General features: G+C 39.5%; 1 protein-coding gene across 1 annotated transcript; it reads left to right on the forward strand.

Moving 5' to 3' along the window:
• The first annotated feature begins 302 nt into the window (after nucleotides 1–302).
• Nucleotides 303–13,706, forward strand: LOC137325299 (calreticulin-like). Its single transcript, XM_067990230.1, has 9 exons — nucleotides 303–599; nucleotides 1,869–1,970; nucleotides 3,226–3,429; nucleotides 5,680–5,774; nucleotides 8,009–8,218; nucleotides 9,859–9,972; nucleotides 11,657–11,800; nucleotides 11,897–11,989; nucleotides 13,298–13,706. Exons 1-9 carry the CDS (start codon nucleotides 509–511, stop codon nucleotides 13,433–13,435), a joined length of 1,191 nt encoding a protein of 396 aa, XP_067846331.1. The 5' UTR covers nucleotides 303–508; the 3' UTR covers nucleotides 13,436–13,706.
• Nucleotides 13,707–16,324: the final 2,618 nt, after the last annotated feature.

Raw genomic sequence — 16,324 nt, forward strand, 5'->3', positions numbered from 1 at the left:
CTGATCTGTGGATCAATGATATCGTGACTGTTCAGCTATGGCATAAAGCGGGGGGGGGGGGGGCATTTCTCGTGCTTGTACTGTCTGGACTTCTGCACGTGCTTTTGATGCAGTTTTACTAATTTCATGCATTGGCAAATGAGAAATGTAACTTCATTTTAAAAAAAAGTCCCCTCCCTCTCCCTGTGCCCCGTCTTCTGTGAACCTGGCAATTACTTCACAGAGCCCGCCCACCGCGTGGGCCCTTACCATTGGCTCCCTGCCGGCTCAACGTCACGTGACATTGTCCTACCCAATGGCATTTGGTCGGTGGGCAGCATTTCTTTTCTGTCGGGGCAAACGGCAGGTTTCTGTCGTTATTAAAGAGACAGAAAGTGAAGAATAAACCCGTTAACCAGCTCCGAATAAACCCGTTAACCGGCTCCGAATAAACCCATTAACCAGCTCCGAATAAACCCGTTAACCAGCTCCGAATAAACCGTTAACCGGCTCCGAATAAACAGGTGACATGAAGGCAGCACTACTGGTTCTGGCCGCCTTGGCCGCCCGATCGCTGGCAGATCCCATGATCTACTTGAAGGAAGAGTTCGCGGACGGCGGTAAGGGGCAGAGTTTGTGCTTCAGGTGGGAGGCAGCAGCCGGAGGGGTTACCGGCAGCAGGGCGGGCGGGGACACGGGTTTTATTCATTGGTCTCCAGTCAGTGTGCGGGGCGGGGCGGGGTCAGTGATAACGAATTGTTCACGCCTGTTCTGAGTTTGTTTTAAAATCCAGTTATTCTCATGACGTTTGTCTTCTTGGGGTTTAACTTTGTCGGTGATGGATCTTGAATCTTGGTTATGCCATGAGACGAGACTCATCAAGGTGACTTTTAGGGATGCTACTGCATTTGCAGAATCTTCCTTATTTTGGATATTCCCCTCCTCACTCGCTACCGGTATTACAATTTTTAATGGATAGCGTTTGAAGTTATTATTGGTTAATGCAAAGAAAAGGCCTTCAGATTTTACAGTAGATTAAAACCAAAGGTGTGTGTTGTGTTGTGTTGGCGGGTTAATTTAAATGTCTGTGAAATGTATAGTTTCTAACAGTGCATCTGAATTTCTCCCTGAACATCATCTGTCCAGATATGGCGTCTTTAACGTCCAATTTGAATATGGTATAGCAAAATGGATGTTTAGTGTAGTAGATGAAACCTCTAATCTTTGAATAATACTTGATTTAAAAAATGAAATTGCTGCTAAAATTAGTTAATTTAATAGTTTCAGTATGGGTTATTTCATTCTAAAAGGATGGAGAGGGGCCAATATCAAATAGTCTGGTTGCAATAGGTTGTCTGGAGAACTGTCTTCACTCTTCGGCCAATTGAACTGTTCTTACAGGTGATCGGAGGTTGAGAGGAGAAACTGGCTAGTTGGATACCGTTTTATTTTTAAGTATTCCTTTTGATGGGTCAGTCAAGGAACAGTCTTGATGATGGTATAATTGAAAATGTCTATAGGTTGAACTATCTTCTTCTTGATTGAAAACTGAATGGATGAGGCAGTATACTTCTTTGGGGACAAGAGTGGAATTAACACTAAATACTGGTTATCCATCCAAGATAAAATGGCTAGATCCAAGATACATATAACATTTAAGACTTTTTGGGTTGGATATTTGGAAGTCATTGTTAAAAATTATAATTACTGCAAACCTATTTTTATCCATTAGGTGGATTGCAACATCGGAAAAGGAAATGTGTTATAGTGTCTAGTTGTAACTTGTTGCAGCTATTGTCCAGTTTCAGAGTTTTTATCTAGATCATAGAATAATACATGCATGGTCTTTAGGAAGTTTTGTGATATGTTTCTAATTTTTCTGTTTTCAGATGCTTGGGAAAGCAGATGGATAGAGTCAAAACACATGTCTGACTATGGTAAATTCATACTCCATGCTGGAAAATTCTATGGAGATTCTGAGAAGGACAAAGGTAAACAATGAAAATAGAATAAGAAAAAGTGAATGTACATTAACTTATCTCTCTGATCTGTCTACATATTTCCTCTTCCACCTCCCCCCCCCCCCCCCCACAATGAGGATGTGTGTAGTACAATCTTACTTATGCAACAATACTTTTTAAAATCTTTGGTCTCTAACCATATTGACTCTGTCTGTACCTCTCCTCCCTGGCCAATATTGCCACTCTTCCTCCTTTCTTATATATATTGTTCTTCCTAAAAATATTATAACCCACTTTATTTTTATTCCTATTTAATGCTACTGGTTTTCCCTTGATTTTTTGATCAAGCTAACACCTTGTTCCGTTATATTTTTTTTCCCTGCTTATAACTGGTCGATTTTGATTTTTACTTTTTTACTCCCTTTATTCCTTCTGCATGCTATTCATTTCTTATTTGTATATCAGTCTTATCTATTTCCAATTTCTCTACCTACTCTTTCTAATTGCTTTTATTTTCCCTGCCCCTTTCCTTCCTAGTTTAAATGACTCTTCACTTCCCTATTTATCCATTTTGCTAGCTCACAGCTCCCTTCCTGTTCAGATGTAGCGTCTCCTTGTGGAATAGCTCCCATCTTCCCCAGAACTGGTGCCAGCATACCACAAAATGGAAATCCTCTTCCTGGTATCACCCCATTAGCCACAGGTTGAGTTCCCTAATCTTTCTATCCTTCCCTATTCTAGCATATGGCAGCGGGAATAATCTGGAGTATTCTGCTCCAAAGTCTGCTTCCTGAGCTCCTTTTGCAGAATTTCAGGCCTTTCCTATATCTTTAGCATCCATATTGGCTGCTCTCCCCCCTCCTTACAAATTTTTTTCCAGCCCTTCTGAAATATCTCTTAACCTAGCACCTGGGAGGCAACAACTCATGCAGGACCTGAAATATTCAATTTTTCAATAGTACCATCCATCACAAAAGTTCCTACACAAAAAGTCACTTTTTAAAGAAAAAATGACAACTTCCCTAAGCTCTGTGCATCCGGCCTTCATTTAGGAGTTAGTTTGTATCATTGACTTGTGTGCAATCGCATGACTTACTTGTTTTCTACCTTCTCCCCATCCACCACCTTTTCATGTGCTCCCTCAGACAGTAAGGTCAATCGACAAAACTCATCCCAATGTGACAGGTGTCTCGAAGTGGCCATTTTTTATATTGAAGGCCTTGTAGTAACTTTTAAATCTACTCTCCAAAAGATCTGAAAATATATACTTTATTTCTCCTCTCAGGAATCCAGACAAGTCAGGATGCCAAGTTCTATGCAAGATCAGTTAAATTTGAACAATTCAACAATGAAGGACAAACTCTAGTCGTACAGTACTCTGTAAAACATGAACAAAATATTGACTGTGGTGGAGGATACATTAAGCTCTTTCCTGTTGAGCTGAACCAAGAGGATATGTATGGAGATTCTCCTTATTATCTAATGTTCGGTAAGTCGTGACTGGACATCAACATTAACTTTTTTTTTAGTTAATATTGTTGATTTGTTGTGCTTAAAATTAGGACAGACAGTGCTGGGGAACAGAGATACATCCAGAGTCGGCATCAGGTGCTCCCAGAACAGCTGTAGCATATGTGACTAGAGTCAAATTCTCTTCCTTGCCCCAACAATGTGCTTCAGCCCTATTATCTGAAGAGCACTTCTTCCCTTAATCCCCATAGCAGTGAACTCCATTTCCTGCCTTCCCACTTCCCATGTGGTTCACATAATATAGATAGATAGATAGATAACACTCGCCTCATTATGGCAGATGTTTTTGAGTGGCTACTTGATTTAGAAGTCCTTGTAAACTTTGTAAGATCTGGTCTCAAAAAGACCTTAAGATATATACTTAATTTCTCTTCTCGGGAATTCAGACCAGGCAAGATTAGTTTTTCTCTTGGGAATTCAGACCAGGCAAATTTAGTGTTAAGTTATTGGAAATTTTATGACTGGACTTAGGTTCACTAGAATCTAGGTTGAAGCTGCTGATTCGTTTTACTTGGGATCCTTACTTTTGGTAGAGAGGAGAATTTCATCAGTGAATTAAATTTGAATCTAACTCCCAGAGAAGAAAGTACAGATTACTAACCCACTGCATCATTCAGTTTCCCTTCTGCTGTTTTCCTGAATTTAAAATAAATCTTCACTTTCAGCAACTTTTGTAGACACCACTTTTGAAAGTTCTGCAACAGTGTATAAACGCTTTGTGCATTTAAAATGCATTTCTTTGTTTCCAAAGCAAAAGTAAAAAACGAGGCTACAAGTATATTTCTGTAAAGGTTATTATTTTTACAATTTGGCGAGTTTCAATTTGCTGTTTGCCCAAAAAGCAAACCCCTGATAATATGGTTGCTCCCTTGCCTGTGATTGTTTTTTAGTATGTCACTAGATCTAGCTTAAGCTCACCAAGCATGAGTGGAGTTATGAAAATAGATTAGGTGCTCTTCATCAGAACATTCCCTTTTAGGGAAGATGAATGAGAAGAAAGAGGCAGAAAGGATCCTTTTTTTGATCAAGTTGGAAAAAAATAGTAAGGGAGATCTTTTCACAATTCAATTTTTTTGTTAATCTAACATAACCAAATCTGAGTCCATTTAGGTTAAAGAAGTTTGGTAGTGAGCGTTTTATTGGTATTTTCATGGTATTGGCCTTTTCTAAGACTTGGATCCAGAATTTCCTGTGGTGGCGTAATCAGAAAGTTATGCTGACATTGTGTGCAAAATTCACGCCCAATTTGCTGACTAAATGGCTCCAAAATTTCCTGCCAATCCCATTAGCAAATACCGGAATGTGAAAATCAATGTAAACAATCAGGGCCTAACGAAAGTACGAAACTCACACCACACGTTCCTTCTTTAAGTATGCATTTCAAGTTTGAAGCCATTTAACCGACATTTATGCACATTAGGCTCAGCGTGTTTAAGAAAATGCAATCGTGGAAGCTTTTCAGTTTTTAATGCAATAAAAATCCATTCAAAGATACAGGAAAAAAAAACGCGCATCTTTGAGGAGAAAACAAAAACCATAAGTACGGCTGTGTCCTCATGTGCCTAAAAATATTAGATGTAAATTTACATCCGTTTTGGACCGGCATAATCGCAGGAAATTCAAGTGTACCGCTTTCTACCATGGAGGGGGCAGAGCAATGATAATGAGCCCTGACGTGTCCATGCACAGAGCTCTGTGAATGAGCATAAAATATTGGGGAAATTTGGGCGCATTGTATGTACATGTGCCCGAATTGCCTCGATCTTTTACACTGGAAATTGGCTTTACGCCACGATTATGCATGTCTTTTGGTGCAAATTCACAGGAAATTCCCAGCCTTGATCTTTGTCAACTCTAAGATGTGTTCAAACCGATTTGTATAGAACTGTAATGAGTAAATTACTGAAAGTTATAATTTATCCTCCCAAACAGAAATTATAATTTTATTGGGAACAAGAAAAGTTCTGTTAATATTGTTTAGTGAACTAAACAAAGGCCTACAATGTGGTTCATGTTAAAATATCTTGGGAATTCAGGGTGGATGTCTAGTCTTTGGAAGCTATTGATGGAACAGATTTTTCTGTTTATCTTCTCCAGTTTCGGTAAGGACAATGGGAATGTTTAAATTAATAAAATAAACAGCCTACTTAATATTTATACTTTGCTTAAGAACTTAATAGTAAACTCTTAATGTCATTACCTTCCTCAGGCCCAGATATTTGCGGACCAGGAACTAAAAAAGTTCATGTGATCTTAAGTTACAAAGGAAAAAATCACTTGATTAACAAAGATATTAGATGCAAGGTAATTATTCACTACTGCCATGATAAATTTCACCCCCATTATGTTTTGCATAATTAGTGGCTCAAAACTCAAGCCTTGCATAAGTGTGCTATGAACCAATGCAGGATTTTTTATTTAACTGCTGACTTAAAATTTCATGCTGAGATAGCTTCGCATTGTAGGATGAAGGTGTGCCAAAAATGAAATGTGTGTGGTTTTTAAAATTTTTTAAATTTTTGTTTAATACATAAGTGGCCATTTTAATTATCACACCTCAAAATGGAGGTTAAAAGTCAGCATGTTTGTAGTCAAGATATTTTGTTTACTGCCATGATACTTTGTTGAACGGGACTATGTATTTTGGCACACTCATATTTTGATTGATGGATTGTGTCCACAATAACATTTCTGTAATACCATCTGGCCAGGCTGTTGGAGGGTGGCTATTCGCTTCTGATGAGGAAAATCAATAAAGTTTAAAAATGCTTTGAACCTAGTATGTAATGTATCTAAACAGCTTTTGCGATTGGAAATAGTCAAACTGTCCAAACCCAGAAGACCAGGTATATTTGTAGTCCTCATCAATCAGATAATCGTTCTTTGTCTTTGGTTCTAAAGATTGGTATTGTTCAGCTGATCACTGTTATTTGTCAGATTGGATTTCAAAGCACGTGTTGTTCTCAAAAGGAATTAAGATGTATATATTTTTTTAAAACACATTTTGTGTCTTAGCATTTCGGTTTCTCTTGCCATGGAGCACTTCAGTAAATTGACCTGTTAAAAGCTTAGGCCTATGTATTTCCTACGTTCTGTTTTGTTGAGGAACAAGATTGCTTATTCTGAGAGTACTTCATCTCCAGTCTCCAGTTGTTTCCAGACTTTCAGCACTATATTGGACTGTTCAATAACTTGCATATACTATTGCCTCTATGTGCTTGGCAAATAAACCTGCTTAATAATTTAGCCTGTTATTAAGAAGTGTCTGACATGCTGATGTTGAGAGATGCTTTTCCAAAAAAGATTGACGAGTCACCTCCGATTGCACCTGTGCAGTTCCCAGCAATTAATGCATCAGTGGTATATACTTCGGATCAACTTGCTCACCACCCTTTGACAGGAAATGTAGAAGGGTAGGGGCTAGGATTTTTTTTAACAGCTTTAAAACAGTTCTCTCATGTTTAAGCATTTTTTGCTATTAAATATTTGGTAAATCATTTGCTTCTAAAATAAATTGGTTTATGCAGATTTTTCTTGCAATGTGCTCCCTACATTCATTTTTATAACTGGTATAATTATAGTTTCCATTATGTAAGTGTGAACCAGGTGGCATAATGTCTTGGCACACTGTCTTCCATATTTGGGTTTGAATTCAGTCCAGACCGATGGGGTGAATTCAACTCTGCCGGCTAAAGGGGTTCTGTGTAAAACTAGTTTTGGTCAAGTTGCCACCCAATTGCAATTCAATAGAAGCCCACAATGCTAAAGTTGTAGTTTCTCTTGGGCATAGCAATAGCTAATTTGGGGAAATGGAAAATCCACTCTGGTAGAGGAGATGGTGTTCTGGGTTGGGGTAGAGGACGAGCTTTGCTTGAAATTGACAATGCCTATCTGATCAAGGAGTGCTTGGCGCTGATACCAGGTCTCCAAATAGAAAAGTATTCTATTCCTGAATCATTCCTGATCTTGACTTTTGTGTTCAAAATTAAATAATGGAACAGAATCTGTGTACACTAACAGTGGTTGTTTTTGTATCTTCACACTCTTGCCTTGGAGAATAGTGTGAAGCAGTGGAAGGATTTGCAGGCTGATTAACAGTCTGACAGGCCATGATGTGAATGCTGCTTCTATGGCCGTAACCATCTTTATACGAGCCAGTAGGGTGGTTAGTCCTATATGGCAGGAGGCTTTTATGGGCTCCCACAACCCATAGGATGAGGGGGACCACCCACACCCACCAGACGTGAGTATCCTGCTGGATATCAATCCAGAATTCAGAGCTGGAGCTGGATTGCCTGGGGCAGAGTTCAAATCCTGCATCTTCTGACTCAGAGGCAGGATTGCTACCACTAAGCCAAAGGTTTGCTCTGCTAATAGTGGTAATATTATTAAGCAAAAGCAAACTAAATGTCTAGTTGTCTTTGAATTTGCTTGTGTTGTGCTGAATTTTTTTGCAGTTTGGTAGTGGGGGGATGGGGGCAGGGATTGAGCATCGAAGAGGTCATGTCTTTTGAATTGAAATAACATTTTGCTCATAGGACGATGAATACACACATCTCTACACTCTAATACTTCATCCTGATGACACTTATGTAGTGAAGATTGATAACAAAAAAGTTGAATCTGGGACTCTGCAGGATGACTGGAACCTACTGCCTGCTAAAACAATTAAGGACCCAAATATCAAGAAACCTGAAGACTGGGATGATCAGGAGAAGATTAATGACCCTAACGATGTAAAACCAGAAGTAAGTGGGCACTAATTTTGATAGCTTTTGAAATAATTTAAAACTACTAGTGGCAAAATTTTAATAATTGTATAAACTTAACAGCATTCTACTGAGTAGGCCATTCAAATTTTTAATACTATAACTGATAGTTGTACTAAGGTTTCCCGAGCGACTGAGTTTACAAGTTGCGGATGGGCTATGTGAGCAAGGAAGAGACAACTTAATAAACCACTCAAGCCTGTGCATGTCCTGTCATCACTGTAGTAATATGATCGTTTGTCTGGTCCACCTTTCAAAGTGGTTCTTGGTAACTTCCCAACTCTAAATTCAGTCTTAGATGTTACATCCGGCAACGCCTCAATTTTTAAAATTCTAATCCTTGTTTTCAAATCTCTCCATGGCCTCACCCCTCCCTATCTCTAACCTCCAGCCCTACAACCCTCAGATCTTTACATTCCTCGAGTTCTGGCCTCTTGCGCATCCCCGATTTCCTTTGCTCCACCATAGGCAGCTGAGCCTTCAGCCATCTAGGCCCTAAGCTCTGGAATTCCCTCCCTTAACCTCTCCGCCTCTCCTCCTTTTTAAGTAATTCCTTAAAACCTACCTCATTGATTAAGGTTTTGGTCGCCTGTCCTAATAACTCTGTGGCTCAGTGTCAAATTTTGTCTGATAACGCTCCTGTGAACTTGTCTGGTTGTGCCAGAACTGAGGTGTTAATTGGAGCCAGTCCTGGGGTTTAAACTGCTAAATCCATCTCCTTTTATCCATGTGATGGACTCTTGTACCTAGTTGTTTATGGGTGTGATCAGTTTTGGACCCCTCACATGGTGATTTAAAGGCCTGGAATAGGTTCAGAAGAGGGCCACTAGATTGATACCTTGTTTATGCCTATTGTGATAGCTATTGGCTTTTAGAGAGCTGGGTAATTTTACTTTAGAAAAACAAGACTTTTTAGGAAATTTGATTTAAGGTATTTAAATAATAAGGGAACTAGACTGTATCTGTGGATAGATTATTTGAATTAGTTAGGTTGGGGAGAACCAGGGGACATGCATAATTTACATTTGTATAGAACTAGGTTCGATATCAGAAGCCTCTTTTTGCAGAGGGTCATCGATCGCTAGAACAAGTTGTTGGCGTGTGCAGTGAGTGCATATTTGCTGTAAGCATTCAAAAGGGAGTTGGATGAGTTCCTGGTTGAAGCTGATATCGCTGATCACAGATTGGCAGTCTGCTTACTACTATATAAATACATGGAAATCAAAGTCATGTGTCATCTTTCAGCAAGAGGACAAGATAACAAGATAATCATAAGCCGCAGAAAATCTGTTTAATTGACTTTTATACTAACCAGTTTACCCAAAGTATATTTAGTCAACAGTAGCAAGCCATGTAATATTTAGTGATGGAAGGGTGCAGCTACAAAACAGTTGTGGCAAAAATCCCTGCTCCCTTGGTGATACTGAAATTTAGTACAGGGAGGTAGCTAAATGAGATGCTTTGTAATCCAACAAAGGAATCCTAGGGATTTCCTCTATGTCTAAAAACCTTGGGCTCTGGAGAGACGTTCAGAAAGTAGGGATACATTTTATTTATTTTTTTTGTTCTTTCCTACTTGCCCCCCTCCCCCCCCCCCCCCCCCCCCGAAAAAAATTGAGGACTGGGACAAGCCAGAAAACATTCCAGATCCTGATGCCAAGAAACCAGATGACTGGGATGACGAGATGGATGGTGAATGGGAGCCTCCTATGATTCACAATACAGAATACAAGGTGAGAATTGGAAATGTTGCAATTTATTTTTCATGGTGTACATTTCTTTTATGTTATACTATCTCCAAATTACTTTATTTTTGAGAACTCTTTTTCCAGTTTAAGATGCACGTGACTCCAACAATTGAAAATATTGCTTAGAGAGAAATTGGCTTTTAATACGATCCTAAACCATAAAAGCATGGTGGTGTTTTCCAGGGAAATGGATTCATAACTGTATTAGTGAAGCTATGAAACGTTTATTCCAGACAGCCCACAAATGTGGACAGGGATGTATGAACTAAAAGGGTGAAAGTGTATTCCTGTGGCAAGTTGAATGTATCTCAACCAACCTCTGAACTCTTACCAGAGAGAAAAATGGGTAATTTTAAAGGCCTCCAGGGTCACTGAGTTAAGGCGGCAGTTGGCTCTATGCCCCCGCCTCCAATTTGCCGGAAGTACATATGTATTGATGCTAAACAAGATCAAGTTTGCTGTGATGATCTTGTGGTGCCCTCATTCACTGTCTAGGCTTGTGCATGAAAAATGGTAATTTGGATAAAGTTTCCTGTTGGCTCCATAGGGACTAGTTGCCCCCGGTACAACATCTTCAGAGAAGGAAGGTCACCCGAGACACTGGAAAGGTAGAAGAATGCGTTTAGAGCATCCTCTGGAGGCAGTCCATCTCTGACTATACTCTGATGTAAATGCTGCTCCTCCTCTTCTAGCTCCATCTGGTGCAATTTGGGAGTCAGGTCTAATTAGCAAGGTCTAGATCGGTTGGGAACATAGAAACATAGAAAATAGAAGCACGAGTAGGCCATTCGGTCCTTCGAGTCTGCTCCGCCATTCAATATGATTATGGCTGATCCTCTAACTCAATACCATATTCCCGCTCTCTCCCCATACCCCTTGATGCTTTCTGTGTCTAGAAATCTATCTATCTCCTTCTTAAATATATTCAGTGACTTGGCCTCCACAGCCTTCTGTGGTAGAGAATTCCACAGGTTCACCACCCTCTGAATGAAGAAATTTCTTCTCATCTCAGTCCGAAATGTCCGACCTCGTATCCTGTGACTGTGATCCCTCGTTCTAGCCAGGGGAAACATCCTCCCTGCATCTAATCTGTCTAGCCCTGTCAGAATATTGTGTTTCAATGAGATCCCCTCTCATTCTTCTAAACTCTAGTGAATACAGGCCTAGTCGACCCAATCTCTCCTCATACAATAGTCCTTCCATCCCAGGAATCAGTCTGGTGTACCTTTGCTGTACTCCCTCATATATACATGCACGGGGCTTCTCAGAAAAGAATTCCAGCAATCTACTGATTTCAGTAGAACAGCATCTCCAACAGCATGCATTGAGAAACAAATGTGATTACTGTTTTTCTCTTTACATATATTTGTGTATGCTGTTCTAATCTTGGAGTCTGCTGACTATTGGGATTACTTGATAATTGTTGATCAGTTGGCTGACTAGTTTTGCAACAAAATGTTTTTCCTTATCAAGGAATCTGTAAAGACTAGTGCTACCAGGTTTTTCTTTCTTGCTCTGCCTTTTGGATAAATACTCAGTTTGTCTGCAAACAATGCAGCACAAGGCATTAATTGGAAAGAATTTATTTTGTTGTTGTTTAAATCTGCTGCAATTATCTTAATGACCAAATGAACTTCAAAATAAAATAGTTTTTTTTTCTCGTGCTCAGGGTGAATGGAAAGCTCGTCAGATTAACAACCCTAACTTTAAAGGAAATTGGGTCCATCCAGAAATTGATAATCCTGAATACACACCAGATGCTAACTTGTACAAGTATGATAACATCGGTGTTCTTGGTCTTGATCTGTGGCAGGTATGTATTTGTTAAGAATCAAGGCAATGATATTTTATTGAAGTGAGCCAACTAGAAATTATACGTTGTAATTTTTCTAACCTTTGTCTATCATAGGTGAAATCTGGTACAATATTTGATAACTTCCTTATAACAAACGATGAGAAATATGCAGAGGAATACGGCAATCAAACATGGGGAGTAACCAAGGTAGCTCCTTATTGTATTTTTATAAACCTGTTGCCAGTGTCTGATTGACATTGACAACAACTTGCATGTATATAGCACCTTTTTTAATGTTGTAAACCATCCAAAGGCACTTCACAGGAGCGTAATCAAATGAAAATTGACACCAAGCCAAAGAAGGAGACGTTACGACAGGTGACCAAAAGCTTGGTCAGAGAGGTAGGTTTTAAGGAGCGTCTTGAAGGAGGAGAGACAGGCGGAGAGGTTTAGGGAGGGAATTAGAGCTTGGGGCCTAGACCGCAAACGGTACTGGTGGGGCGAAGGAAGTGGGAAATTGGAGAAACGCAGATTTCTCGGAGAGTTGGAGGAGTTTGCATAATGTGAAAACCCAGTATTCTACTAGTCACATAATGCTATTATGCTTCAGGTCAGATATCTCAATAAAAATTCATGACCTTAGTGCCATGTCACATCACCTCAATCCCTCAGCCTATAACTGAATAAGCCTTGCTGAAAATGTGCTGCACGTATATTAACACATCATGAGTTGAAAGCTATAATTCACACAGTTTAGATGATAAACTGAAGGGTTCAGCAGGTTAACGTTAATTCAACTGCAGCATCTTCTGTTGCGCTAAATCTTGACATCATTGTTTTAGCTGTCTGTGTTTTAAATACATTGGGATGTAAGGTCTTCATTAAAGGATGTACATTTGAACTTGTCGCACATTGTCCAGTATACAAAAGGAATGTTTGGGATGTGGACTTGTATGCTTCTGAAAGCTATTTTTGTACAGCAAACCAATCAGACTGAATCACCTCAATCTCACATTGGCCATTGGTCTCCGACTGGATAAATTGAGACATTTAAGTCACTGGTTTTGAGCACACCTAAGACCCAATCGCCCCTGTTTGCACTTCCATTGGGCCAAGCAGAAGCAGAGATTACAAATTTGGTGACAGATTGTAAGGAATCTGAAACCAGAACAAGGTAAATTGGCAATTTGTATTTCTAATTGATGCTGACAGTAAAAGAACTTGGTCTTTTTGGTCAGCTGCCATTTTTAAACATATTAAAGCACCTTTTAGAATAATTGTGCAGCCAGACTCCACTGTCCGATTATACAGCCTCCAAACATGTAACTGTTGCCCTCCGTCTATACAAGATATTTAAACTGAATTACAAAATGCCTGGTGTATTAATTTTGATCATAACTATGAGGACAAAGCATTGTACTTTGATCCCAATATGTAATTTTGCTTTGATTTTGTTTTAAAACTACATAATGCAAAGTGTTTTGCCAAGTAACACATTTAGCTGTTTCATAACAGGATGGTGAGAAGAAAATGAAAGAAAAGCAGGAAGAAGAAAAGGAGAAACAAAAAGAGAAAACTGAAAAGGAAGAGGAAGAAAAAAAACAGGAAGAACATGAAGACTTGGAGATGGACTCAGATAAAGATGAATTGTAAATCATTTTGAATGTTTAGCTAGACAGTTTGTCTATGTTTCAGATGTTCATCCTGGCCCAAAAGGGTATCTCCAACAATTGCACTGTTGTACCTTCATAAACAAAACGTGTCTTAAAGATGGAAGGGTAGCTTTAATTTTTAAAATATATTTTGTACTATAATATTTGTGGAGATGGTGGAATTTAACCTTTTGCATCAAATGCAATACAGAGATCTGGAACTTTGTTGATGTACAGTGTTAAATAAAATAGAGTTTTAATTTAAGGTGTAATTTGGCATTAACCTGTGGTTATTGGGTAGATTTCGAAAAATTCCTTGGAATAGATAGTTCCTTTGTCGTCTATCGGCCTACGCTATAACCTGTTAAAAGTGCTAACCTTGCTGTTGCATTGCTGGCTCAGTTGACATTTGCTGCCCAGTGTGAAACTGACCCTAACAGACCATAAAGTTTGAGGTTTGTCTGTACTGAGTTTGCAATCTCTGGGCTGGGCTAGAGAGAAAAATCAGCAAGGACTACTATTCATCACTATCCAACCCTTACTAGAAAGTGTATGTTTTCAGGTGAACACCAAATTTGGCTTTGCTGTGATGCTTCTTGAGTTTGAATATTCTAAGTGCATACATGAAAAAGACAACTTAGGTGAGGTATCTGAGGGTAGCAGGTTTCTGCAGTACAGTATCCCAGCATAAGCCAGCACCTTCAGAGTAGGATTTATCAAAAAAACTTGCAATAAACCTTAGGTGGCTGAATTTATGCAGTGTATAGGTGAGTCATATAGGTTAGGTATGTTCACATTTGCTGTACTGCAATACTTTGCTAGAAGTCCACATGTGGACATCTGATGTGGACATGATTGACTTTGATTTAGAGGTTATTTCACTACAATGACATAACATTTGCTACCAAGGCTTATGCATGAATGTAGGAGAAATGCCCTCAGAATTGCCTTAAATGTGTTCTCAAAATGGAGTTAGTAGTTAGACTGAATGCTTTGAAAGGAAAGATCTAATGCTAATTAAACTGTGAAGGCTCATACAAACAAAGCATTCTTTACCAAGTCAAGCCATCAAGATCACAGGCCTGGAGAAGGCTCATTAAGATACCCTGCCCTATCTGTACCTGTGTGAGACCCCTTGTTTGCAAGGTCCCGAGGAGCTAGGAGGTAATTGAACGACCTGGCATGTATAGGAACCAATGGTTATTAATTTGGAAGTTCATGGGGGGTACCAACATGGTTATGTGAAGTGATTGACACTAAAAGGGCTGAGATCTTCTGATGAATGTCATTGAGGTTTCTTTGATAATTGCGGATATACAAGATGATACTTTTGACACTAAATTTCATTTTTTTGGTCCTTAGTTTAGTTCTGATTATTGTTATTTTAGTAGTACAGTCCCCACCGTTTGTGCGAGTGCGATTTGCTCGCTGTGCATAATGGCTGAAGTGAAGCCAGAACAGCCTCCACAATTTCAAAATTAAATTTAACATCACCGACAAAAAATGAACAAAACTACCAGACAGTAACATTATCAAAACATATTTCTGTATTCAGATTATTTTATAAACGTCCTTGGTATTTAATTTTAAAACAGACCCGGAAAGTGTCAAGCTCAGCGGGTTGGTAAGAAGGGCTCGCAGCAGTGGCAGGATTCTCGAGGCTTTTTAAGAGTCACTTCCTCTTGTTAAACTTGAAACATTTTTCAGTGAGGGAAGATTAATTGAGGAATACTCAACGAAAGTCCTTTTTGCAAGCAGTGAGTAACGTAATGACAGGTAATCACGAGGTGTGAGCAGCTGCTTGAAGTGTTCGGAATAGCCGGTCTGCTTAATAACAGTTTAAACAGCGCCTTTGTAATTGACTCCTCTGGAAGTGGCAAATTGTTAGCACCATTTGCCCTATATAGGTGGCTTTCTGGGATAAGCAGGGATGGTGTCAGTGGTGGGCACTGTACTCATCTTTGTAGTAGCAGGTCTTTGTCTACTATCCGTAGAAAGGTGACTCTGTAAAATCAGAAAGTGCATCTCCAGCAGAGAGGTTACAGAAGTTAAGATTGTACAGCTATACCAACCAGATATGAGTCACTTAGTTGCACAAGTTTCTGTGAGATTGAGAGGTGAGCTTGAAACCAGCTAGCCCAGACACGGCTACCGGCGAAAGGTGAATTTACCCATGAGCAGAGGATCCAAGAGAATCTGAAAGTACCTCTACAGATGGAGGTACATCACTCTGATATCTCAGACAGCTAACGCCACCCTCCTAGAGGAAGGTGAGTCAATCAGTTCATTCATACCAGCTCATAAGGACAAGGTCATATGAGTCTAGAAACATTGTTAACTAAAAGTATATTATTCAGTAGACTGGCTATCCAATAGTGTTAACTCATCAGCTATCTAAGGAGGTTTTTTAAATTAATTTGCAGGATGTTGGTGTCACTGGGAAGGATGGCATTTATTGCCCATCCCTATTTGCCCTGAAGGTGGTGGTGGGCTACCTCCTTGAACCACTGCAAGCAGTTTGATACAACGGAGTGCGTGGCTGGGCCACTTCAGAGGACAGTTAAGAGTCAAGCACATTGGTGTGGGACTGGAGTCACATATAGGCCTGGTCACCCTAGGTTCTGGTCACCCTATTATAGAAAGGATATTATTAAACTAGAAAGAGTGCAGAAAAGATTTACTAGGATGCTACCGGGACTTGATGGTTTGACTTATAGGGAGAGGTTGGATAGACAGACTTTTTTCCCTGGAGAGTAGGAGGTTTAGGGGTGATCTTATAGAAGTCTATAAAATAATGAGGGGCATAGATAAGGTAGATAGTCATAATCTTTTCCCAAAGGTAGGGGAGTCTATAACGAGGGGGCATAGATTTAAGGTGAGAGGGGAGAAA

Source organism: Heptranchias perlo, chromosome 9 (genome assembly GCF_035084215.1).
Source record: "Heptranchias perlo isolate sHepPer1 chromosome 9, sHepPer1.hap1, whole genome shotgun sequence".
Taxonomy (NCBI): domain Eukaryota; kingdom Metazoa; phylum Chordata; class Chondrichthyes; order Hexanchiformes; family Hexanchidae; genus Heptranchias; species Heptranchias perlo.

Excerpts from the sequence above, each read along its gene's own strand:
- LOC137325299 (XM_067990230.1), top strand. The coding sequence starts at position 509 with ATGAAGGCAGCACTACTGGTTCTGGCCGCCTTGGCCGCCCGATCGCTG. Across the intron at positions 3,430-5,679 it reads TCCTTATTATCTAATGTTCG|GCCCAGATATTTGCGGACCA; the intron begins GTAAGTCGTGAC and ends TACCTTCCTCAG. Across the intron at positions 11,801-11,896 it reads TTGGTCTTGATCTGTGGCAG|GTGAAATCTGGTACAATATT; the intron begins GTATGTATTTGT and ends TGTCTATCATAG.